Source organism: Rhinoderma darwinii, chromosome 13 (genome assembly GCF_050947455.1).
Source record: "Rhinoderma darwinii isolate aRhiDar2 chromosome 13, aRhiDar2.hap1, whole genome shotgun sequence".
Taxonomy (NCBI): Eukaryota; Metazoa; Chordata; class Amphibia; order Anura; family Rhinodermatidae; genus Rhinoderma; species Rhinoderma darwinii.
This window is the reverse complement of record NC_134699.1, coordinates 33381214-33406265: the sequence shown is the minus strand read 5'-3', so window position 1 is coordinate 33406265 and position 25052 is coordinate 33381214. Positions and strand designations below refer to the sequence as shown.

At 40.7% G+C, this 25052-nt stretch overlaps 1 protein-coding gene across 4 annotated transcripts in view; it reads left to right on the top strand.

The window, feature by feature from the left end:
• Positions 1-25052, top strand: part of CHD6 (chromodomain helicase DNA binding protein 6) — a 68683-nt gene that overhangs the window by 31579 nt on the left and 12052 nt on the right. For 3 of the 4 annotated variants that reach the window (XM_075845622.1, XM_075845619.1, XM_075845620.1), the window contains exons 6-31: positions 27-92; positions 747-805; positions 3092-3209; positions 7589-7675; positions 8791-8925; positions 10123-10244; positions 10371-10614; positions 10789-10965; positions 11163-11306; positions 11802-12057; positions 12168-12378; positions 15989-16184; positions 16369-16533; positions 16880-17059; positions 17321-17431; positions 17523-17725; positions 18017-18216; positions 19593-19752; positions 20069-20158; positions 20633-20736; positions 20834-20960; positions 21312-21366; positions 21543-21600; positions 21752-21965; positions 22690-22898; positions 23041-24504. In XM_075845622.1, coding sequence (XP_075701737.1) covers positions 27-92; positions 747-805; positions 3092-3209; positions 7589-7675; positions 8791-8925; positions 10123-10244; positions 10371-10614; positions 10789-10965; positions 11163-11306; positions 11802-12057; positions 12168-12378; positions 15989-16184; positions 16369-16533; positions 16880-17059; positions 17321-17431; positions 17523-17725; positions 18017-18216; positions 19593-19752; positions 20069-20158; positions 20633-20736; positions 20834-20960; positions 21312-21366; positions 21543-21600; positions 21752-21965; positions 22690-22898; positions 23041-24504 — 5155 coding nt within the window. The remainder of the gene's footprint in view (positions 1-26; positions 93-746; positions 806-3091; positions 3210-7588; positions 7676-8790; positions 8926-10122; positions 10245-10370; positions 10615-10788; positions 10966-11162; positions 11307-11801; positions 12058-12167; positions 12379-15988; positions 16185-16368; positions 16534-16879; positions 17060-17320; positions 17432-17522; positions 17726-18016; positions 18217-19592; positions 19753-20068; positions 20159-20632; positions 20737-20833; positions 20961-21311; positions 21367-21542; positions 21601-21751; positions 21966-22689; positions 22899-23040; positions 24505-25052) is intronic. The other variant, XM_075845621.1, reaches the window with a different exon arrangement.

Below are 25052 nucleotides of genomic sequence, written 5' to 3'. Positions count from 1 at the left end.
CTACTTTCATGTTATTTGTAATGCAGGAGCCGCCTGAAGATGATGCCAACATAATTGAAAGGATCCTGTCTTCAAGAGTAGCTCAGAATGAGGTAAGTGGCCATAGAGGGACTGTATTAGCTTTACATAATTTTCTTGGAGTGGGATTTTCATCAACAATTGGATACATTATAATGATTAAAGTTTAGAATTTTTGGTTCACTGCATTGAAGTCTAAAAGTGAATAACATTGTAAGGCTCTGTTCACATCTGTGCTCGCTTTTCTGTTCGCATGATGGAAACGGCGCCCAACGAAACCCATTGACTTTAATAATCTCCGTCAGGTTTCTATCATTTTGTCGGACAAAATAGCGCTGCATGCTGCACTATTCTGTCTGGCAAACACGACCGAATCTGTGACAGAGGCTCATGTAAACGGAGCCTAATATATTTTATAAATCTGTAAAAATGTATTGGCGTTTGTGGCTTTACCCATACCACTGACTCTGTTAATAAGCTGCATTCTTAAATATCTGTGGGCAAGCATGTGTATAACACCACACGCTGCCCTTTTAGCACCAGTCAATGAGATAACGGGATCACGGGGACCAGATACTTACGTGGAATACATGGCGAAGTTGCTTCATACCAAGGGTTGCAATAAACAAAGTGCTGAATTTTGTAGCTGATAATTATTTTAATTCACTACTTAAAGTACAATACATTTTTATGTAAATATATGATTGTCCAAACTCCTTTCTTTTCAGTTCACTGCTGGAGGAATGTCATTGGAGGTGGAGGAATTCTATGTCAAGTATAGAAATTTGTATGTCCTTTCACAAGTTATGTCTATCTAATCTAATAAATGCTAGTTGTAACTTTTACTAATATAGATTTAGGTAGAATTTGTAATATTTTAATAGTAAAGGCAACATGGGAAACACAAACCAAGACTAAAAGGTTACAGTTTGGAAGAGCTTGTTGTAATCTACTGTCACACCATTTACATTTATTGTTTGTCCGTTTATCAGTAGAATGAGGGGTCGCGGCACTCCATCTAGGTGTGCGTCCCCATTGTTTACAAATTCATTGTGGCTCGTGGTACGGCAGCTCAGGCCCCTTAACCACTTCCTGACCAGGAGCTTTACCCCCCTTCCTGACCAGGCCCATTTTTAAGTTTTAGCCATGTGCCAATTTAAAAGCAAATTGTTGTTCTATTATTATTCCAACCTACATGTATTTGGTCTTGTTTATTTTTCAGAACATATTGTGCTTCCATATTATGTAAAAAAACTAATAGATTTTCCTTTTTTTTAAAATATGGAAGGAAAAATAGAAAATAAATTTGAAAAAAATGTGAATGTGTCATTTTAGGTGATTTTTTTTTTTTTTAACATCTGGTGCATTCCACTGGGTAAACACCCCAATACATATTTGGCAACTTCTACCGACTTCAACGATACCAAATACGTGTGCGTTTCTCACACGCTTGGGCGCAAGGTGGCGCTTACAATGAATGGTGTGCAAACTGGCTTTTGGAGAAAATTTTTCCAAAGCTGGTTCGCTGACACCATACGACCATTACGGATGTTGTGGCGTTTCCAGTCCACAAAAACTGATGGCCTATCTTCCGGATAGGACCTCAATATCTGATTGGTCAGGGATAGACACGCAGCACCTCCATCGATCGGCTGTTTTAAAGGGGCCACAGTGCTTATACGAGTGCTGCTTCCCCTTCATTTCCTTTACTGCTCACACTGTGAATCGTGGACACACTGGAAGCGGCGGTTCACAGTATTACACCCTTCTCCCATTCAAGTGTATACTGCAATACTGTGAACCGCTGCTACAAGTGTGTCCGCGATTCACAGTGTGAGCAGTAAAGGAAATGAAGGGGAAGCGACGATGGTACGAGCATCGCGGCCCCTTCAAAACAGCTGATCGGCGGGGCTGCGTGGAGATGGGCCACCACCGATCTGATATTGATGGCTAAGGCTCTATTCACACGACCGGGTCCGAATGTCGGCTGATAAAATCTACAGTTTTTCCCGGTTGTTTTGCATCCGTTCCGGGCCGTGTTTCAGTTTTTAACTGAAGATTTTGACCCGTTTTGCATCCGTTCTTTTCCCTGTCAGTTTTAAAATCGAATGACTTTCATTTGTACATTTTTTGCCACACACTTCCCTCTGTAGATACTGCCACAGCCCCGCTGTAGGTAGTTCCACGCAGCCCTCCTTATAGGTAGTGCCACGCAGCCCCCCCTGTAGGTAGTGCCACGCAGCCCCCCTGTAGGTAGTGCCACACAGCCCCCCCCCCTGTAGGTAGTGCCACGCAGCCCCCCCTGTAGGTAGTGCCACGCAGCCCCCCCTGTAGATAGTACCACACAGTCCCCCCCTGTAGGTAGTGCCACACAGCCCCCTTGTACATAGTCACCTCCCCCTACCTTCCTGTAGGGGACGGCTCCAAGAGAAGTCCCACGCTTCACTGTCCATGTATGGACAGTGAAGTGAGGGACTTCTGGAGCGGAATCCCCGGCCACAGCGTTGCCGAAGCTGTGTGCGGGGATTGGGGATTCCGCTCCTACAGGGAGCCAAAAAATACCCTCCTCCTACTCCTCACATGCACTTCACACTGTGAGGAGGAGGGGGAGGAGAGAGCACGAGCGACGGAAGACACGGCAGTCACTCGGAACTCATTCAAATGATGGCCGTGTATTACCCGACCCCATAGACTTCTATGGGGGTCAGGAGAACAGCCGAAAATAGGGCATGTCCTAAAATCGATCGTGTGAATAGCCGCATTTGGGGTCTATTGTTCCTACTGCGGCCGTGTAACGGACGTTTTTTAAACAGCCATCACACGGTCGGGAAACCCTGTCGTGTGAATAGGGCCTTATCCTGAGGATAGGTCATCAATTTTTGTGGACTGGAAAAACCCTTTGACACCCCAAAAACTCCCCATAGACTTCAATGGGCTAGTTCTCAGTCTGATCAGGTCAGTAGTCTTCATGATACCAGCTAGAGATAGATCCAAACGTGTAAGAGGTTTTGCTTTATGTTTGCCATTGTTACGTTTGTTTACTCATGGCTACTTGGTTTGCTGTTTCTCTCAGTTCCTATCTCCACTGTAAGTGGGCAACTCTGCAAGATCTTGAGAAAGATCCAAGGATTCAGCAGAAAATCAAGAGGTTCCGAAACAAGCAAGCACAGATGAAGCTTATTTTCACTGAGGTTAGTATACAGATAAATACAGATTGTGTTACGCACACTTTTTCAACAAAAGGTCGGAGCTGTCTAAGTTTAAGTGTAGTCCCAAAGAACCCTTTGCAAAAATACACAGATAAATATATACTAAGCCCCTATTAGACTACATCGAATGGGCCGTTTACCATACTCAGAATGTCGCGGATGTCGCACTCCTGAGGCAAATTTCATGCATCTTATCTGGGAGTGTACGTATATTAGTTCCCTCTGGGAAGATGTTATTACCGTTCTAACTAGCATCTTCACAGTCCGTGCCAAAAACACCAGAGGTGTGTCTGTTACATGAAGAACACTGGTCACATTACGTGCAAATTTTCCTCAGAGGATCTCTGTTCCTGGCTAGAAAAGCTATTGCCCTGAGTTGAATGTCAGATAGGCCCTCCTCGTTGGCACAATGGAAATCCCTGGTTAATGAAACCATTTCATTTGAAAGAGAAGTATTTCGTAATCGGAAATGCTCCTTCAAGTTTGGTAATATTTGGGACGGATGGATCTCTACCACCTTGACTTTGGATTTGGAGGGAGTAGTTTGTTCCTCCCTGGAAAATGATGTTGGAGGATAGATGAGTGGGATAGGCCTTGTGGTGAATTTTTTAGTATTAAATATTTTATGTATACTGATCTGCTACGGTTTCCTTGGTACAAATGTTTGGGATGTACTCTTGCAATGTATATTGATCAGTGTGTATTTTTTCCATTTCACTGTATATCCTGCTGTAATGTTGTTTATCTAATGCAAGCTTTGTATTCAATACAAAAAAAGTATCTAATATTAAACATCCGAAGATACCGGTGATATACTACCTTCCAAAAATTGATAAGGATCTAAATAACCCACCAGGACAACCAATAATTGCAGGCATTGACTCACTCACAAGCAGAATATCTGAATACATTGACAATTTTTTACAAAGATATGTTAATCTGACCATTAGGTATTTGATTAATGATTTGAAGGATCAGATGGTGGAGGCTTGACCCATAATTTGTACTTGCGATGTCACCTCTCTGTATACCTGTATTCCCCATGATTTGGGGTTAGATGCAATAAAGACAATTCTGTTTGGAGAGGAGTCGTTTCCAAAGGCAGAGTAACTTTAGCCTACAACTGATTGAATTTATTCTTTGCCACAACTATTTTTGGTATGCGGATGATATTTTGTTCCAGACCACAGGTACTGCTATGGGGGCGAAGTTTGCACCCAGTTATGCAAATTTGTACCTTGGCGTCTGGGAGGAGAATTTCATCCATTCCATTAAAAATCAATTTGTCACATTTAAAATTTACAAAAGATATATTGATATTTTTATCGTTTGGGTTGGAGAGATTTCATTATTACAGCAATTCATTAGATGCATTAGCCAGAACCATTATAATCTTGTATTCACTGCAGAATACAGTAGAACTAAAGTTAATTTTTTGAGACCTAGAGATTTTTACCAATAATGATAAATTAGCAACACGTGAATAATTTCAAACCTACAGATTGTAACCGTTCTATAGACTTCATTCGTTGTCATCACAGGCCATGGATTGAAAATATCCTTAAGCGCCAATTCAAACGTGTAAAGAGGAACTGCACAAATCACAAAGATTTCAATACACAGTCTAATAGAATTAAGCAACGGTTCTTTGCTCGTCACTATCGGGAGAATTTAGTTGATAATCACTGTTGGAAGTTACAAATGAGGGAGCTAAGAACAAACAATTCTCTACTAATATTGACACTATGGGTGACAAAATAAATATTTCCTTTATCACTAATTACAATATACATGGACATAAAATTTAAAACATAATAAAAAAAGAGTTGGCACAAATTATGACATGATCCGGTGATCAGATCCTAGATTCCAGAACTCCAACAGGTTATCTATTGGCGAGCCGAGAACATAAAAGATTTGGTTACTTCTAGCCATCTGAAATCTATTGAACGACCCCTTATTACACATAAAGGTTTTTTCCCGTGCCTGACCTGCAAAGAAGTAGGACATCAAAAGACTAAAAGCATTCTTTATCCCTTCTTTGATCAAGCTAAATGCAAATCCTTCTGTGTTCAAGACTTTATAACATGTAACACAAAAGGAGTGGTTTATGTATTGAGATGTCCATGTAACCTGTTATATGTAGGTAGAATTGTCAGAAAACGAAAAAAAAAGAGGACTGCGGAGCAGTGTTGTAATATAAGAGGGGGGTCCATAACTAATCCGAAAGGCTTAAACTTCTATGCCATTGAGTTGGTAAAATAAAGTATGAGAGGAGAAGATTACACCCAAAAAATCAGCCAAGGGGAGGGTTTTTTAATTAATTAGATACATTAAAACCAAAGGGTTTGAATTTAGATTTCGGACTAAAATGTTTCTTAAATTCTGTAGATTATCTTAAATACGTTGTATCACGGATTCGGTGTACTCATGAGGAAGGGGCTATATTCGAGGAGTTTTTTGTGTAGACTAACCTGTAGATGTAATTTATAAGCATATCTATGGCTTCTGATGGTTTTGCATCTTTTTGCTGCACTCTGCCCAATTTAGGGTGATGGTTTGGGGATATGGTGCCCTAATTTTTAGATGTCCCTTTTCCAATTAACCTTAAATTGATATAACAAAAATAGAGTTTATGAAAAGTCAAAACAATTTAAGAGGTATAGTCACGTTTAAATAGAATGAAATCGCTCAGGGGGGGTATAGACACATTTAAATAGAATATAATTGCTTCCCCATTCCTGTATGTCATCCTGTTCCTTACACTCTTTGGGTGGATAAAAATCTATTTGTTACATTGTTTTCCGGCTCAAAATAAGATCTATTTGCCTGCGGCTGTTTTTGTGATCTCGCGTCACCTGTCATTTCTCACGGAGTATTTTTGTGAATTAGTATAGTGGGCTCTCCTTATTGGACGAATCACAACTTGTGATCGGTCCAAGTATAACAGTCTTTCGGAATGAGTGTACTAGGTCTCTTCCCTATAGGATTTATTACACCATGTGACATTTTAGTTGCTCAGGAAGCAGTCGTTCTTTTGGGAGATGATGGAGTATAAATTTACCTTTAGGAATATAAGCTGAACATTAAGGCTGTCATATCATTCAAATTTAATATAACATTTTTTTTTATTTTTTATTTTTGCAATGTATGTACAATTGTTGTCTGTAGGAATGTTTTGTGCAGTGCTTGTACGAGCGCTGCTTCCCCTTCATTTCTTCTTGCTCACTGTGAATTGTCTACACACATGTAGCGGCGATTCTCACTATTGCAGCCTTCTCCAATTCACTTTAATGGGAGAAGGCTGCAAAACCAGTGAATCGCCGCTACAAGTGTGTCGACGATTCACATCGAGCAAGAAGAAATGAAGGGGAAGCAGCGCTCATACGAGCGCTGCACCCCCTCAAAACAGGTGATCGGCGAGGGTCCCGGGAGTAGGACCCCGACCGATCAGCTATTGATAGCCCATCCTGAGGATAGGCCATACATTTTTAGTGACTGGAAAACCCCTTTTTAAAGTAATTTTCAATGTTTCTAGCATGTAAAAATACATTATACATTTTCTTTTTTTTTTTTTTGCTTCCATGTCCCTCTTGGTGTTGCTTCTAATCTGTGCTGCTGGGGAAGGAGCTCTGAGCAGAATCAGTCGCCTTTCCCCTCCAGCATCTGACAATGTAGTCCTTCTTACTTTCCCTGCAGACAGGTAACATGGGATTAAAGTAGTGAAGATCTATACTGTGTGACATCCACAGTATGTGCTCTCTTAGAAACCAATGAAAATATAATGAAATAAAAAAATAAAGACTGAGTGGACATGTGAATGGTTCATATCTGCTGTCAGGATGCAGAGCTTTAGGCTGGGTTTACACATCATTATTTTGCCACAGTTCATGGCAAAAAACACATTTTGATCAACGTGTAAACCAAGCCTAACGGATTTATCAAGCTGTGAAGGCGTCTCCTCAGCTGTACTGCCATACTTCCCTGACTAGCAGGACAGAACCCCTTTTAAAGGAAACGTTTTACCTTTTTGATTTAGTTATCCTTTGCAGGGTATATTAGGCAATTTGTGTAAAGCCCCCGTGTACAGCAGTTGTTGGAGATATTTTACAGGATCAAATCCAAGTCTTCCAGTCAGACCCGGTGTCCAATGTAAAAATCATCCTGTTCCTCAATTAAACAGAAACCCACCAACAATGTTGATCTGTTCATTTTATGAAAACACGTTTACTAAAGTTCCTCTTTACTTACCTTCATAACTGTATTGGGATGACCTGTTCTGTATTGGGATGTGCTCTTTTCATCAGGAAAGTGCCTATATTGCAGTGATGCCTGACCAATCCTTTCTTTTTCTCCCTCAGCCAGATGAAGATATGTTTAATCCAGACTATGTGGAGGTGGACAGGGTTTTAGAAGTTGCTCATACAAAAGACTCTGACACAGGAGAAGTAAGTTTACAGTTTTTCTCATTAGATAAACATACCTACTGCTCACATTAAAGTCTATGTACACCTTTGAAAAAAAATATATATACATATATATTTTTTTTTTAATAGAACGGTGTGTGTTTGGTGCAACTTTGTAATTTCTTTTTATTACAAGTAATTTGAACTTTTTCAGATACAGCTGCTCAGTATTCTGGATACACAACAGCTGTATCTAGCGCTGAGACCTGAATCCATCAGATCAGCGGGACTGACGGGTTCAGTGTCAGCGGGTCCTGCGTGTCTCTCAACATTCAGATTCCAGCGGTTATTGATCGCCTCTAACTTCATAACTTAAATGTGATTGATAACCGGTAGATCCTGAATTTTTAAAGGTGTACATAGCCTTAACCTGAAGTAAGTGAACATATGCGCCTAACTTTTTAATGGGGTTTTCCTATGAGGACAACCCTTGTCCATATGCCTTTTTAGAAGTTGTGGACATCTTAGAGGGTGCTTCTCTGTTCCGGACCCCCTCTTTGTGCCAGAACTATGAGCTGTGCTGTAACGCCCATACATTACATGGTCTGTCATTCCTTTGAAATGTGATACTACAACCATTTTGAAGCTCTCCTTATTTCTAATATTCTTATAATTGTATATAGTTGCCAGAGGTGGCAGGAATGTGGTGGATGGCTATGGCTCTCTTCACACACCTACGTCAAAGCCTTTTGTTTCTGACAAATAATGTTTTAGCAGATCAAAATGGAAATGTTACAGATCTACTCTAAAGGGATCCTTCATATTTCCTATTGTTTTCTTTAAATGGTGGAATAGAGAAGCAGAATAATATTCTGCCCGTCTAAAACAATGGTAACCTGATGGAATGGAAGCTAAATGGGGGAAAAAGCCCCAAAAAAGTTACCGGAAACGCTTCTCTGCAGTCTTATGTAAAAATGATGAAACAGAACAACCTAGCGACAAGTTATTTCATGAACGAACATAACAAATAATAAAATCTGAAGTATTCGTTGGGAATTGTTCTTGTAAATGCTCACTTAGTCGGCTTGGCTTATATGTTGATCTTTAGTGAACATAGCATGGTAACGTAATACTATAAGTTGTATTCTCCCTCACAGAATGTGACGCACTATCTAGTGAAATGGTGTTCACTGTCTTACGAAGAAAGCACTTGGGAGCTAGAGGAAGATGTTGATCCAGGCAAAGTCAAGGAGTTTGAAGTCCTGCAAGTTGTGCCTGACCTCAATGTAACGGTATAGTAATACTGGCTTTATACATCAGTGAAATGAAAACCATTACATCGTGTGGTGACAGAATACTTGTTTTCCACATATCTGTTTTTCAGATGAAAAAATTATATATAATTTATAATGTATGAGGAGAGCTCAAGGCTTTATTGCAGTGCCACTCTCCATCAACACTTAAAGGGATTCTCCCCTTTGGACAATCCCTACTTGTTAGACGCGTCCCTTGTCAATCAGCTGATCACAAAGTGTCCGCCGGCTGCAACCCTTCCGCAGCGATCAGTTGTAAACTGTTAGGAAACCTGGCAGTAAGTGTTCAATTTCCCTGCAACGCCACCACAGGGGAAATTAATCATTAGACAGTCCTCATTCACATCAATGACTTGTCTGTGTAATAATGGACAGGATAAGGTGGATAAGTAGGTACATAGGGAAAGAAAGTTTGATGAGAGTCCTTAACTGTATGCCTACTGCGCCACTCTACCTTTCACAATTAGAATAACCTTTTCAAGTGACTGTAGTTTGTTTGGCTCTTCATAGTTACCCATTGTACAAAAATACTTAATTTTAATTAAAGTGTAACAATAATTTTAAAAAAACTTTGGAAATGGAATAGTGACCTGTTGGAAGTTTTGATCCGTGGGGGTCAGAGCTCTGAGACCCCCACGATCACTAAAACGATGGACCGGAAGCGCTCAGGTGACCGATGTTTCGGCTCGGTTCGGTGTTCCTCGGAATGTCCCCACCGATCAAAACTTCTGACATGTCACGATGACCTTTCAAAAGTTTTATGAAAGTATAGTTACTCTTTGACAGTTTAGTTACCCTTCAAACAACTTTTGACATGTCATAATGACATGTCAGAAGTTTTCACCGGTTTAGGTCCAAGCACTGAGATCCCTACCGATCGCTAAAACGAAGCGTCGGAAGCGCTTGGTTGAGCGCTGTGCTGCTTTGTTTCTTATCCGCTTTCCTTTGTCAATCCCCCCCCCCCCCCAATGATCAAAACTTCTGAGATGTCAATTTTTTTTACATTTTTTTTTTAAAAGATTAGTTACTGTTTAAACCATTCACTCCCTTCTTGCTGTGTGCGACATAGACCTTGGGTTTTAAGCCTTCTGCATCTGCTCTTTCATCAAAGGTAATTTCTCACAAATTGCTAGATGTTCTATTCTACTTTATTTTTAAACTTTTTTTGGGGTTTAGGAGAGGCCGTCTTGTGAAAGCTGGCAAAAGTTGGAGTGTACTCGTATATACAAAAATAATAACCTGCTTAGGGAATACCAGCTGGAGGGCATGAATTGGCTACTCTTCAACTGGTACAACAGGTGAGATTCAGTAAATCTATCTATCTATCTATCTATCTATCTATCTATCTATCTATCTATCTCCTGAACTAAATAGTGCAAAAAAATTAATTATTTTTTTTGTATGGCATTATCCTAAATTTGTAGGAAGAACTGCATTCTAGCAGATGAGATGGGCCTAGGTAAAACTATCCAGTCTATCACCTTTCTATCTGAGATTTTCTTTATGGGTATCCGAGGACCTTTTCTGATTATTGCTCCACTTTCCACAATCACAAACTGGGAGCGGGAGTTTCGCACATGGACAGAGATGAATACTGTTGTGTACCATGGGAGTCAGATTAGTCGGCAGATGATCCACCAGTATGAAATGTCCTACAGGGATGCACAGGTGAGCCAGCCACAACAGGTGACTCTGATATTAAATTATATTGCAATTACATTGTATCAGTCCCTCTATGCAAACGTGTGTACAATACATAATGTTATGAGCTGTACTGTGATGCCTCTTTTAAAAAAAAACAAAAAAACTTTTTTTCTTTACTTTTTTTTTCTTCATGTATAGGGAGCTCCTATTCCAGGAATCTTCAAATTCCATGTGGTTATCACAACGTTTGAAATGATTCTAGCAGACTGTCCAGAACTGAAGAAAATTAGGTGGAGTGGTGTCATTATTGATGAAGCTCATCGGCTCAAGAACAAAAACTGCAAGCTTCTTGAGGGACTCAAACTAATGGGACTGGTGAGTGACAAAAGATCGCTGTAGTTCCTGAAGACCTGGTGAAGTATATGTATTATAATAATTCTCTCTCTAGTTGATGTCGTGCTTAGGAAAGTTAGAGCTGTGTATGATTATAATTCCCCTATTGATCAAAATACAGTTCTAAGTGATTATTTCCGTGCCCCTTTAAAGCACAATCCTTTTTTTGTGTCTTCCAGGAACACAAGGTTCTTCTCACTGGCACCCCCCTACAGAACTCTGTGGAGGAGTTGTACAGCTTGCTCAACTTTCTAGAACCAAACCAGTTTCCTTGTGAAAACACTTTCCTTGAGGAGTTTGGAGATCTAAAGACTGAGGAACAAGTAAGTTGTATTTCTTATAAGAAACTTCTCTCAGTAGGTTTCTGATCCTAACTATTTTAAAAGGTGTAAACATGCTTGCGTGGCCACCTTCGATTCATTGAATGGACGCCAGACTCTTGGACATGATTGACTAATGTAGAAAACCCCTCGAAGTATTCGTCATAGAAATATTTACCAGAGTCATAGGGAAATTCCAACTTAAAATTAAAAGGTATTATGCCACTATATGTGAGCTACTTTATTAACTTAAACTACTGGTTCTTCTCTAGGGGGGGCTGACAGCACAGCATTATCTGTGCTATGTGACCAGCTTCTAATAACCCCCGGTGGCTGATAAAGAGTAGTCGTTGTAGTCCCCAACGTTGCGACTGCACCGTTGATCCTGCACTCTCGATGTTGGAGACCATTGTGTAATCTAAAAACTAGAGGTACGCTAGAATGTAGACTACTGTTATAATGCCAAAAGGTATATTAAGTGATGTGCTTTACCTTCAGGTGAAAAAATTGCAGTCTATCCTGAAGCCAATGATGCTAAGGCGATTAAAAGATGATGTAGAGAAGGACCTGGCTCCAAAACAAGAAACAATCATAGAGGTGGAACTGACCAATATTCAGAAAAAGTATTACCGGGCAATCCTGGAGAAGAATTTTACATTCCTGGCCAAGGGAGCCAACCAGCATAATATGCCTAACCTCATCAACACTATGATGGAGCTACGGAAGTGCTGCAATCATCCATATCTTATCAATGGTGAGTATACTGGGAAATCGTAACTCCTAGAAAGAACTAGTCCAGTAAGTAATATTATTGAAAAGAGCGTTGTTGGACACATATACAGTAACCTTTTATCCATACCTTAGGTGCAGAGGAGAAGATTCTAGAGGACTTTCGCAAGACTCACTGTCCTGATGCATCTGATTTCCAACTGCAAGCAATGATTCAAGCAGCAGGGAAGCTTGTTCTGATTGATAAGCTATTGCCAAAGCTGATTGCCGGTGGTCACAAAGTTCTTATCTTCTCCCAGATGGTGAGGTGTTTGGACATCCTGGAGGACTATCTTATTCAGAGGAGGTAAGAGAAACTGGCAAGCATTTAAATAGTAAATTCAGTTCTATGTGACACATTAATGTTTGTATCGAATGGGCACTTAAAGAGGCTCTGTCACCAGATTATAAGTGCCCTATCTCCTACATAATCTGATCGGCGCTGTAATGTAGATAACAGCAGTGGTTTTTATTTTGAAAAACTATAATTTTTGAGCAAGTTATGAACAATTTTAGATTTATGCTAATTCGTTGCCCAACTAGGCTTTTTTTTAAACTTTTGACCATGTGGACGTTGTGAAGTGTATGACGCTGACCAATCAGCGTCATACACTTCTCTCTATTCATGTCCATCTGTATTCACAGCACAGCGTGATCTCGCGAGATCACGCTGTGCTCTCACATATACCCTCAGTAACTTTACTGAAGTGTCTTGAGAGTGAATAGACATCATCTCCAGCCAGGACTCGATGTCTATTCACTCTCCCGACACTTTGGTAAAGTTTCTGTGAGACATACTCACACAACACAGAGTGATCTCGCGATATCACGCTGTGCTGTCATTCACTTTTACTATTATTACTTTTTTGGGGGCAATGGAAAAAAAAATCACATATTTTGACATAGTTTTTTCAGTTTTCTTTGTTTTTTGTTTTTTTACAGCGTTCACCTTACGGTCACGGCGATACCATATATGTGTACTTTATTTTTTACACTTTTACTAAATGAAACCACTTTTTATGGAAACGATTTTATTTATGTGTGTACATACATACATACATATTTTTTAAATCTATTTATTAAATTTTCCAAAAGAAATACGTTGAAGACGTTCAGCCATACTGACCTGGGGGCTTTTATCAGGCCCCCGGTTGCCTTGGCACCCCATCGGAGGCCCGAGATTGCATTTGTGGGCCGCCGATGGGTGACAGCGGGAACTCCCTCCCCCTGTAAACAAGTTAATTGCCGCGGTCGCTATTGCCTGCAGCATTTAACGGGTTAAACGTCCGCAATCTCAGTAAACTTCGATCGCGGCCGTTGGAGCAGGAGCCTGGCTGTCATTAGACAGACGAGCCCCGGCTACAGCCTGCACGGGACACCCGTGCAGGACTTAGACTGGGCCGCCGTGAAAAGGTGACCGCCTAGCCTAAGGCCCATTAGTGACCGCCATGAAAAGGCGTATTGGTGGTCGCTAAGGGGTTAAAGAGGATCTGTCCGCTCTAGTGACATGTTTGTTTTAGAAAATAATTGTATTCCCGCAATACAACAATTGTAAAGCCTCTTTTCTTAGAATTATGTTGTGCCATTCCTCTGTTATTCCTCCTAGAAATTAATAAATTGACAACTTGGAGTTACAAGCTGGGGGTGTGTCCCTACACAGTGTGACATTTGTCCAATCAGTGCTGACAAGGTAAGACTATGTAGAGTCACGCCTCTTTGACAAGGAGAATGGTAACACCAAGTTGTAAATGTTTTCATACATTTCTAGGAGGAATAACAGAGGAACGACTCAATGCAGAGTTTTAAGAAAAGATTCAGCAGAATTATTATTTTATTGGGAATACAAGTACCGTATTTTTTGGACTATAAGATGCAGTCTTTCTCTTAGAATCTGTTCTGTTCTGCTAGGAGCAGGAGACTGAGCTGCAAATCTTCAAAGGTCCTTGCAGTGCAGTATAATGGAAGCAGCATGTGCTGTGTGTAAATAATCTCTGTGTTATCTGCTCACTGAACAGTCACATCTTAAGGGGGTTTTACACTGGACGATTATTGTGCAGACAAGCGTTCATACAACGCTCGTTGCCGATAATTGCCCTATGTAAACAAGGCAGCGATCAGCAGATGAACGAGCAAACGCTCGATCATCTGCTGATCGTATAGTTTTATAAAAGTTAAATATTATCGTTGTCGGCAGCACATCTGCCTGTGTTAACAGGGAGACGCGCTGCCGACATGATGATAATGTGTGGGGACGAGTGATCGGAGTAACGACCGCTCGTCCCCATCCATAGCTCCGTGTGACAGGATCAAGCGAGCGCTGATCAACCATGTCTCGTTGATCGGTGCTCGCTGCAGCGGCCGAGTGTCGGCCAGTGTAAAAGGCCCTTTACACACAGAGTTCTGTTAAATCTGACTGTTCAGTGAGCAAATAAAAGACATTCGTACACACAGCACAGTAAATCTGTGCAGGTACTAATCTGCAAGGACCTTCTAGCCACGTCCCCTCCTATATACAGAGCAGCAACATGAGCAGATTCAACACCATTAACCTCTGCCATTCCACACCTCTGATGTCTGGTGAGTTCAGGAAAGGGTGAGAGCGCTATAGCTGTCAATATCTTGTATTTGTGTCTGACATTGTTATGGGGCACTGTGGCTGGCATTGTATTGACACGCATACCCATGGTACAAGTTACCTCATATCCAAAGCGTTGTATACCAACATATATCTTTTTCTATTGACCAGCGGCAATAATGTTTGACAAAGGCCGAATTGTGGCCGAAACGTTATTTATTTCCTTATCCTAAATATAAACCACTTTTGTAAACCAACCTAAGGAGTGCTTGAGTTTACCTCTTCAAGATTTACGGGGTGGGAACCCTACCTAAAGCACCCAGAAGAACCTGCAGAGTGCCACAGATTTTGATCAGCATTGTATTGAGGCACTGTTGCTGGCATTGAAGCACTGTGGCTGGCATTGTTATGAGGTACTTTAACTGGCATTGTTATGGGGCACTGACTGGCATTTTTATGGGGCACTGTGGCTGGCATTGTTATGGGGCACGGTGACTGGAATTGTATTGGGGCACTGTGGTACCCTATTGTCTCAATATTACCCAGGAAATGTACAGTTAAAGGAAAAATGTTTTTTTCTCTCCTCTTTAATACTACAGTTTATGGGTGCATCTTATAGTCCAGTGCGTCCCATAGTCCGAAAAATACGGTATTTACTAAAACAAACCGTCGAGATTCTAAGGCTATGTTCACACGGAGTATTTTGGGAGGAATATCTGCCTCAAAATTCCGTTTGGAACTTTGAGGCAGATATTCCTCTCCCTGTACACCGAGGCGATTATCGCGCTGTTTTTCGCTCGCGGCCATTGAGCGCCGCGGGCATAAAACAGCGAGAAATACACTTTCTCCTGCCTCCCATTGAAGTCAATGGGAGGTCAGAGGCGGAAGCGCCCGAAGATAGGGCATGCCGCTTCTTTTTCCCGCGAGGCAGTTTTACTGCTCGCGGGAAAAAGACGCCAACGCCTCCCATTGAAATCAATGGGAGGCGTTCTCGGGCCGTTTTTGCCGAGTTTTGCGACGCGGTTTCCGCGTCAAAAAACTCGGCAAAATACCCCGTGTGAACATAGCCTAACATGTCCTGTTTAAGACAGTCAAGCCTCACATCTAAAAACTGGAAAATGAAAAAAAAAAAAAAAGGGGCCTTTTAATTTTCTAAAGTGCCCTATAAAAATGTGGATGCTGATCTTTTTACTCTGAGACGGTCTTCATAACACTATGATGAGATTTCTGGGACCCCTGTCAATCCTTAGCTCAAAGGCAGCGGGGAAAAATAAGTTTCACAAAGTTGCCACCCTTATACTAGAATCAACCTACAACCAGTATTTTTATTTAAATATTACAGGTATACATACGAACGTATAGATGGAAGAGTAAGGGGAAACCTCCGTCAGGCAGCCATTGACCGATTCTGTAAACCAGACTCTGACCGCTTTGTATTCCTGCTCTGCACTCGGGCAGGAGGTCTGGGAATAAACCTGACAGCTGCTGACACTTGCATTATCTTTGATTCTGACTGGAACCCTCAGAATGACCTACAGGTAACCTTGTTCTCTCTATATAATTTTTTTAAGACGTTGTCGTTTTTATTACTTTTTCATTTTTAGGGTTTTACTTTTTCATTTTTGTTATGTTTGTATAACCCAACATAAAGGTTGAAACGTATGGGTCCACTTTAGCTAACTGGGATAGTTTATGTACTTTGTAAACATTTTATTTTTTTAGGCACAAGCTCGCTGTCATCGTATTGGACAAAGCAAAGCTGTGAAGGTTTATCGCCTAATAACCAGGAATTCTTATGAGCGGGAAATGTTTGATAAAGCGAGTCTTAAGCTGGGGCTGGACAAAGCCGTGCTACAAGATATCAATAGGAAAGGCAACACCAATGGTGTAAGTGTGATCAACAGAAATGTGTGTGTTTCGATATATTCAATCAGAAATGGTAGATTATGTATTCTGGACATGTGTAGTATGCTACATAGGGACTCTAGATAGGGTTTTCCAGAATTAGAACAAAGTCCTGTTTTTTCTGGGGCTTTTTCAGAAACTGTCCATGGCTTGTGTCTAGTATTGTAGCTGTCTCAATCAAATGAATGGGGCTGAGCTGCAATGCCAGACACTACTTCTGGTTAGGAGTGCGCTGTTTCTGGGGAAAAAAAGCAGATTTATTCTAATCCTGGACAACCTGTTTTAATAGTCACCAGTATTGAGTGGATATAATGTGTATTTTGTTTAGGTACAGCCATTGTCTAAAATAGAAGTTGAAGATCTCCTTAGGAAAGGAGCATATGGTGCACTCATGGATGAGGAAGATGAAGGTTCTAAATTCTGTGAAGAAGACATTGATCAAATTCTGCAGCGCAGAACACAAACCATCACCATCCAGTCTGAAGGAAAGGGCTCCACATTTGCTAAGGTATCGAATGTGCATATCATTTATTAATAAGTTCGGTGACTAAATCTGCAATATTCTCCTTGTTCATATTTAGTTTTCCCAGTCCTAAAACAACAAAATCATTTAGTACCTCTCTGCATGAGGATTATGTATCAGTTATTTATCAACCGTAGGAAATATATGGGGGGACGGGGGACAAACTCGCGCTTAAGATTAATATGATTTTCACAAATTCTTATAAATCAGGCTGTTGCATGTTTGTAAAGTCTCATCCCTCCGTAGGCCAGTTTTGTGTCTTCTGGTAATAGAACAGACATCTCACTAGATGACCCTAACTTCTGGCAAAAATGGGCAAAAATAGCAGAGCTGGACACGGATGACAAAAATGAGAAGGTAACTGTTGCTTCGTACTTGTATTTTGTATTTCTGACAGGGTCAAGTAGTTCACTACAACAGTCATTTCTGCACTTCTTCCATTGTTTAGGACAGTTTAGTCATTGACCGCCCTCGCGTAAGGAGGCAAACAAAACACTACAATTCATTTGAGGATGATGAGTTGATGGAATTCTCAGAGCTGGAGAGTGATACTGATGAGCGCCCTACAAGATCACGACGACTGAATGACAAAACACGACGGTATCTGCGGGCAGAATGCTTTAGGGTGGAGAAGAACCTTCTGATATTTGGGTAGGTGACTGTTATAATAAGCAAAGTACTTTTAGCACTTGTGGGATTTCAGTATACCTAGGGCCAGAGTGTGCCCATGGAGTGGGTCTGAGAGGGGGGTAAACAAGGGAATTCTTGCCTAAGTGCCCTCTGAAAGATCCGTCCCTGAGTATCCTAATACTGGTACAATATAAGCAGACCAAGGCAAGCAGATTTATTTATTTTAGAAGACCAGAAGTGCTATTTATGTTTTTCGGTTGAAGCATTGCAATTTGCTGAATCCTCTTCATTTTAATCATGTTATTTCTGTAGCTGGGGACGCTGGAAGGACATCCTCACACTTGGCCGATTTAAATGGCATTTAAATGAAAAAGATATGGAGATGATCTGCAGAGCTTTGTTGGTTTACTGTGTCAAACATTACAAAGGAGATGAGAAGATCAAAAGTTTTATCTGGGACCTGATTACTCCAACAAAGGACGGATACAACCAGGCTCTGCAAAACCACTCCGGTATTGACAATTTTATTTTTTTATAGTTGATTTTCCTGTTTTTATCGGTGCAGCATGTATGTACAATGCTTCTCATAGCTGTAGAACTTAAAGGTAATGTGTCGATAGAATTTTTTTATTTTTTTTTAGTTAAACAATTATTATTTGAGCGATTACACATTGTTTTAATTTTTTCACAAGTCAGGAAATATTATAAATTAGATTCTAATTTATAACATTTCCATGTGCTGGGCACTAGAGGGAGCACTTCCCAAAATTGCAGCATGGTCAATGTGGTAAAGCAACCTCATTGCTTTATGCTGCAAATTTGGGGTAGACATACTCTCTAGTGTCCTCACACAATCCCCCCTCCCTTATTCTGGCTAGTTCCAGGAGGAGGTAGTTTGAATCGTCAAACCTCCTACACTGCGCCGCCATTTTCTGAGCAACTGCAAAGTGTAGGGGGATTACATACAGGGATCAGCAGACAGTATAACACAAACATACACGAACGTAAAACACACATCACATACATGAACATAACTTACCTGCTCCTGCCACCGCCTCCACTCCTATTCTTTGCGCCTTCGCTTCCTTGAACATATGGCCGGAAGTCGTCATCTTACTGTCCGGCCGCGGCTTCTGGTCCACATGAAAATGGTGCCGGATTTCGCTCTGCCAAAGACCTTCCTTTTGGACTGTGTGGGAGCGGCGCATGCGTCGTTCCCACACAGACGGCGTACGCTGTAGTGAATGGAACGGCTCCCGTTCGCATTCTCTATTGGGATGTATGTGCCGTATTCCATCTCTGTATGTGTCGTTAATCGACACATACAGAGATGAAAAAAAAATGGCAGCCCCCATAGAGAAGTAAAAGTAAGAAAAAAGTAGAAAGTACAACACAAGAACACAAATAAATAAAATGTATTTTAATATCATACTAAAAGCAATTGGATAAAAAAATAAATCAATTTCATGACACCTTCACTTTTAACTTTTTAAAAACTTTTGACGTGTCAGAAGTTTTGATCGGTGGGGGTTCGAGCACAGAGATCCCCACCGATCACTAAAACAAAGCGGCAGAAGCGCTTGGGTGAATACTGTGCCGCCTCATTGCTGATCATCTTTTCTCGTAAAACCGAGCAAACAGTATTCGGGCTCAGACTTTCTATTGAACCCGCTCACTGCTTGCTCGGCTTTCCGAGAATAGTTGATCAGAAACTAAGCGGCAAAGCGCTCATCCGAGTTCTGCCGCTTCGTTTTAGCGATCAGTGGGGGGTCTCTGTGTTCGGACCCAAACAATCAAAACTTATTACATGTCACTATGACATGTTAAAAGTTTAGTTATACTTTAAGTGCTGTGATTTTAATGGTGTAAATTTACTGTTTTGTTGCAGGTTTATCTGCACCTGTCCCACGTGGGAGAAAAGGGAAGAAAATGAAGAACCAGATGTTGCTCCCAGAGATTAAGAATGCAGATTGGCTCGCTAGCTGCAATCCTGAGATTATCCTGCACGATGACAGCTACAAAAAACATCTGAAGCAGCACTGCAATAAGTGAGTGTACAGCTATTTTGATTTGCATGTGTAGAAGTTGATTATTAATCTGCTAAAATAATAGATGGATACGACCTTTCATGATCAGGAGTCCAGAAATAAGTAAAGTAAGCTATAGGGAGAAAAACCTACACATTCTAAACAAGGAGAAGCAGCTTAGACTATTATGTATTTTAAAAATCGCATGTTCATTCAAGGTGTCAAGAGTGGTCAGATTCTTTTTGTCTTTGGATTGTGATTTATTTTGTTTAGAAGGTCATTTAAAAATTTGAATGTTCCCTAAAAATATGTTACAGATCATTTTGTCTCTTCATAGGGTCCTCCTTCGAGTGCGTATGCTGTACTACCTCAAGGCAGAGGTTCTGGGAGATGCTTCTGCCAAAGCCTTGGAAGGTGTACATTCAAGGTAAAGTTAAAAGCAACTGGTGAACCACCTAATATGTCATTGAGATATGTCTGAACATTACGTGGGTGGGGTCATTGATCTGGGACTTCTACTGATACTAAAAACAATGTGGTCTTGATACTTAGGAGATTCCAACCGAAGTTTGTGATTTGCTATCATGAAAAGCAATTCCTTTCTTTATGTATTGACTAATGCCTGTGATTGAAGATTTAATTCCCAGTACAGAAGATGTAGAATTATATGTTAAATACTTTAGATTTCATCCCTTTAATAGTATGAAGAAAACTGTCCCACTAGTGCCACCTATAGGGAACATTGTCCTAAAAACCGCATACTAGCTTGATCTCTGCAAGGAAAATCAGTACCTTTCCTAAGGCAGCCCTTTCAATAGTGTATTTGTACTGAGAAAAGGGTTTTCTGATATGACGAGGTGTTAGAATAACTAGTTTCTGATGAGTTAAACTTCTATTACAGAGACTTGGATGTCCTGTTACCTGACATAGATTATGCAGAAATACCTGTGGACTGGTGGGATGCCGAGGCTGATAAATCGCTCCTGGTTGGAGTTTATAAGCATGGTACGTATCTAGGACAACAGAAATGAATGTAAACCTCATATAACTAAAACTTTAACTGACCTTTTGTATTCCTTTTTTAACACTTGTTCCTTTTTAGGTTATGAGCGTTACTGTGCCATGAGAGCAGATCCAGCTCTCTGCTTTCTGGAGAAAGTAGGAATGCCAGATAAAAATTCACTATCAGCTGATGGAGTTATTGATGTGGCTCCTGATGTAGCAGAGCGGTAAGGCATCACATATGATCGGTTTAGGTCCTACCCATGGGATCCCCATCAATCTGCAGAATGAAGGGGCTCTGTGCCCATGCCTGGTGTTGCAGCTCAGCCGATTCAAGTGAACTGGGCATAAGTATGTCATTGTACCTGTATAAATAATGAAGAGAGTCCACTGCAATCTAGATTGTGCCGCTGTCCCTCTGTTCTGATCATACATTGATGGACCATTCTAAGTATAGACCAGCAAGTGGACTACCCCTTTAAAAAAAAAAGAAAATAATGTACATGTTTGAGCTTGCCAGTTTTTCTGACCGCATCAAAATCTACATGAAATACATTGGTTTCTGTTTTATTTGGCAGGAGTGGTGGAGAAAAAGAAGAGAATAATGAAAGTAAACAGGACGGTCAGCAAGAGGTAAAAAATAATCTCAAGCTACACACACAATTGAAAAATTAGTATGTTTTTGGAATGTCTGTGGAAAACCAAGTGACCAGAGGGACTACTGCGCTTGTGTAAGGGTTTGCCAAAAAATAAATTAAAAAAAAGTGGTTCTGTATTAAACCTGCTTTTCATTTGTTTTCCATTACTAGGTGGAAAAAGATCCCAGTTTAAACATTGTTGAGCAAATAGATGAGGAGAGTAATCCAGGTGAGCATATAACACGTGAAAATAACAGAGGTTTACGCTTTTTTACGCAATCATGTCATTGAATGCCAGGGAGATTATAACTATCTTATACATGACCGTATGAAACATGTGGCCATATTGCTGCTGCTAATATTTCCCATGTTCTCTGAAGCCCAGGATAGTCCCGAGTCAGACGGATTGTTATGGCCTGTTGCGTCCGCACTGACCGCGAGACTTCGTAGACTCATTACTGTGTATCAGCGGTGCAATCGTAAAGAATTGGCACGTCCAGAGATTTTGGCTCCTGCCAGCCACAGCTATTGGCTCCAGGAAGAAATGGCCAGGAGAGCAGAGATGGATCCAATTATAAAAGAAATGCAGAAGAGGTATTTTTATGTGAATTTGTATGTCTTGTGGTTTTATGGGGACAGCAGTGTAGTGGCTCCTTTACTTCTAATAATTATTGTGAGTAAGAAAATGGGGTGTTTTCCAATTACAGATTATGTATCCACCACCACCCACTTAGTAACTATTTTCAAGTTGCTTTTAAAGAGGACCTGACTGCTCTCCTGATATGTATGTTTTAGTAAATACATTCTCTATAAAAAGAACTATTCTGGAACATCCTTTGTTAGAACTCTGTGTTTTGCTGTTCATCTTTTATTCCTCCTGGAAATGTATATATTTTTTTTACTAAAATAGACATGTTGGGACAGGACCTCTTTAAGCCTCTGTTCACAGTGCCGTCATGGATTTTATGTATGTACAGTGTATCCAACCGGTGACCGATGGAACCTATTGACTTATAATGGGTTCTGTTGAGGTTTCCATCATTTTAACATCAAGAATAATGCTGCATGCTTCGCTATTCTTGATGCTAAAAGTGACACAAACCCCAACAGACGCCCCCGATTGAGTCTAGTAGTACAAGTGTGAACAGAGCCTAATCAGTTTGGCAGCTCCATAAACTTTTTATTCTTGCTGTACATGGACTGGCATAGTGAATCAAAAAGGTAGATCAAAATTACCTGGCCACTATTTGACAGGAAATGTTATTACGTAAGCTACCTATTGGAATAGTAAGACATACCCTGTTTTTCACTTTAAAAGGTGGACCAGAAGAGAACAAGCTGATTTCTATCGGACGGTGTCCTCTTTTGGAGTAATATATGATCCAGACAAGAAGTGTTTTGATTGGACGCAGTTTAGAGCATTGTCTCGCCTTGATAAAAAGACAGATGAGAGCCTTGAAAAGTACTTCCATAGCTTTGTAGCGATGTGCAGAAATGTCTGTCGCCTCCCACTCAGGAAGGATGATGGTAAGAAGATGTCCTCTTTGGGCTTTTTTTTGATAGAACAGAAATTGTATATTTACTCTGAAAGATGGTATCCAGGAAAGATTTATGAAAATTAAAAGACGTCCAATGTAATTAACTTGAGTTTTTTCTCTCTGTTGCCCAGGTTCAGCTGATCCCTCGCTATTTCTGGACCCAATAACAGAAGAGCGTGCAGCAAGAACCTTGTATCGTATAGAACTTCTAAGAAAGGTTCGAGAGCAAGTGTTGAGGCATCCACACTTACGTGAACGTCTCAAGCTGTGTAGGCCTAGTCTTTATCTTCCCGTGTGGTGGGAATGTGGCAAACATGATAAAGACCTTTTAATAGGTACGGCCAAACATGGACTAAGCCGTACAGATTACTATATCATGAATGACCCTCAACTTTCCTTCTTGGACGCTTACAGAAATTATTCACAGCATAAGAGAAATGGTGGTGAGAACATGTGTTGTCATTACCAAATGGCTTCAAAAGTATATGAACCTTCTGCTTGTCATCTAGAAAGGACAAATGAATCCGAAAAGACAGAGGCCGAAACTGAAATCAAGTCTGAAGCTGTAGAAGAACCAATTGAAAGTCGAATGTGTAGCCCTCAGGATCTCTCCTGTGAAAAGTTAATTTCTCAAGTTGGCGATATCATGTCTAACAGCCAAGATGATTGCTGTCTACCCGACTCACTCATATGCATGATGTATGATAAGACCTGTAACAGTTCTCTTCTGCAAGCTGGTACCCATGAACAGGCCTCTCTCACTTCAAGCTTCTTGGGCATGGAAAAAAATGAACCAACTGATTACTCCCTGAGTAAGACCAAAGAAGGAAATTTAACACAAGAAGAGGAACCTGTATCTAGAGACTGCTTCCTGGGAAGCAATGGACAGGAGTGTGATCCTTTAGAAGGACAAGATAGATTAGGCAAACCATTTAACAGCAATGATGGTCATCTTAGTTTATCTCCAGAGGATGAAGAGCAGCCACATACCCAAAACATCGGAGAAAAAGACTCTAAGATTTTAAATGATAATCATTTTTGTACAAATCTTGACCCAACTGCCGAGCAATCCTTCGGTCTAGAACTTGAATTTCTGGACAAAACATATGAGGTACCTTCAGGTCTGAGCACTAGTCTTAATGAAGAAAAAAGCTGTGTTATAATTGGGGAAAGCCCTCCCAGCCCAATTTGCAATCTTCCAGTGGAGGAAAAAGAGGAATGGGGGGCTGAGCTCCAAGAAATTAAGGATGACCCGATTGTAAAATGGCACAAGGAGTTAGATGACATGAAGGTACTGCCTTTAGAAGAATGTGGTGATGAGCACAAAGCGAAAGATTTAAGTATACAAAATGATGTCTCCAAGCCTGTGGAAGGTTGCTCTGCCCACCTCTTAGGTGACAAAGACTCTGTGGAGTCCAAACACAAAACTGGAGAAATGCTTTCTGGCCTCTTAAAGCAAAACGCTGAGGATCTGAAAGTCAAAGACTCTGATGAAAAACCAATAGACTGCTCCAAGTCTCTTTCTGATGGAAATGTGAAATTGGAGGTCTGTGAAATTAAGAAAGAGAATATAGAAGAGGAATGTGGTTGTAAGAGTAAGTGATGTACTGCACTTTTTTTTGTTTTCCATCTTCCGTCTTATTCTTAGTATATTCTGACATTTATGTATTTGGTTTCTGCATGTAAAATCATAGATTTTTCAAATTCATATATCGCGTTAGATCATTGGTTTTTGTGTCCATGAATGCACAGTGTACGGTAGTATCAGGTCTGTTTTCTTCCATGGGATGATGTTGCCTTTGTTTAAGATTTACAATGGGTGATTGTTATTTTGGAGAACTCATGAAGGTCTTTATTAGTAGACTTAACTACCTACTTATGGGACAGCTTGGATTTGTACAGTTTGGCAGACGAGGTCTTCCCATATCTGAAAGTTATGATATTATAGTGACAGTAGCAGTTAGTCTAGGACTACACAGTAACACAGATGGCAGCATTGTTGCTGTAGCATGTAAAGATTCCTTGTCCTAGGACACCGTGGGGCATTCAGGCATTACTACAATATTCCATGGTTGCAGCCACATTTCAATACTGTTTCATAACCATCTAGCTCTAGCCTTGGTCAGAGTTAAAGAAACGTTCT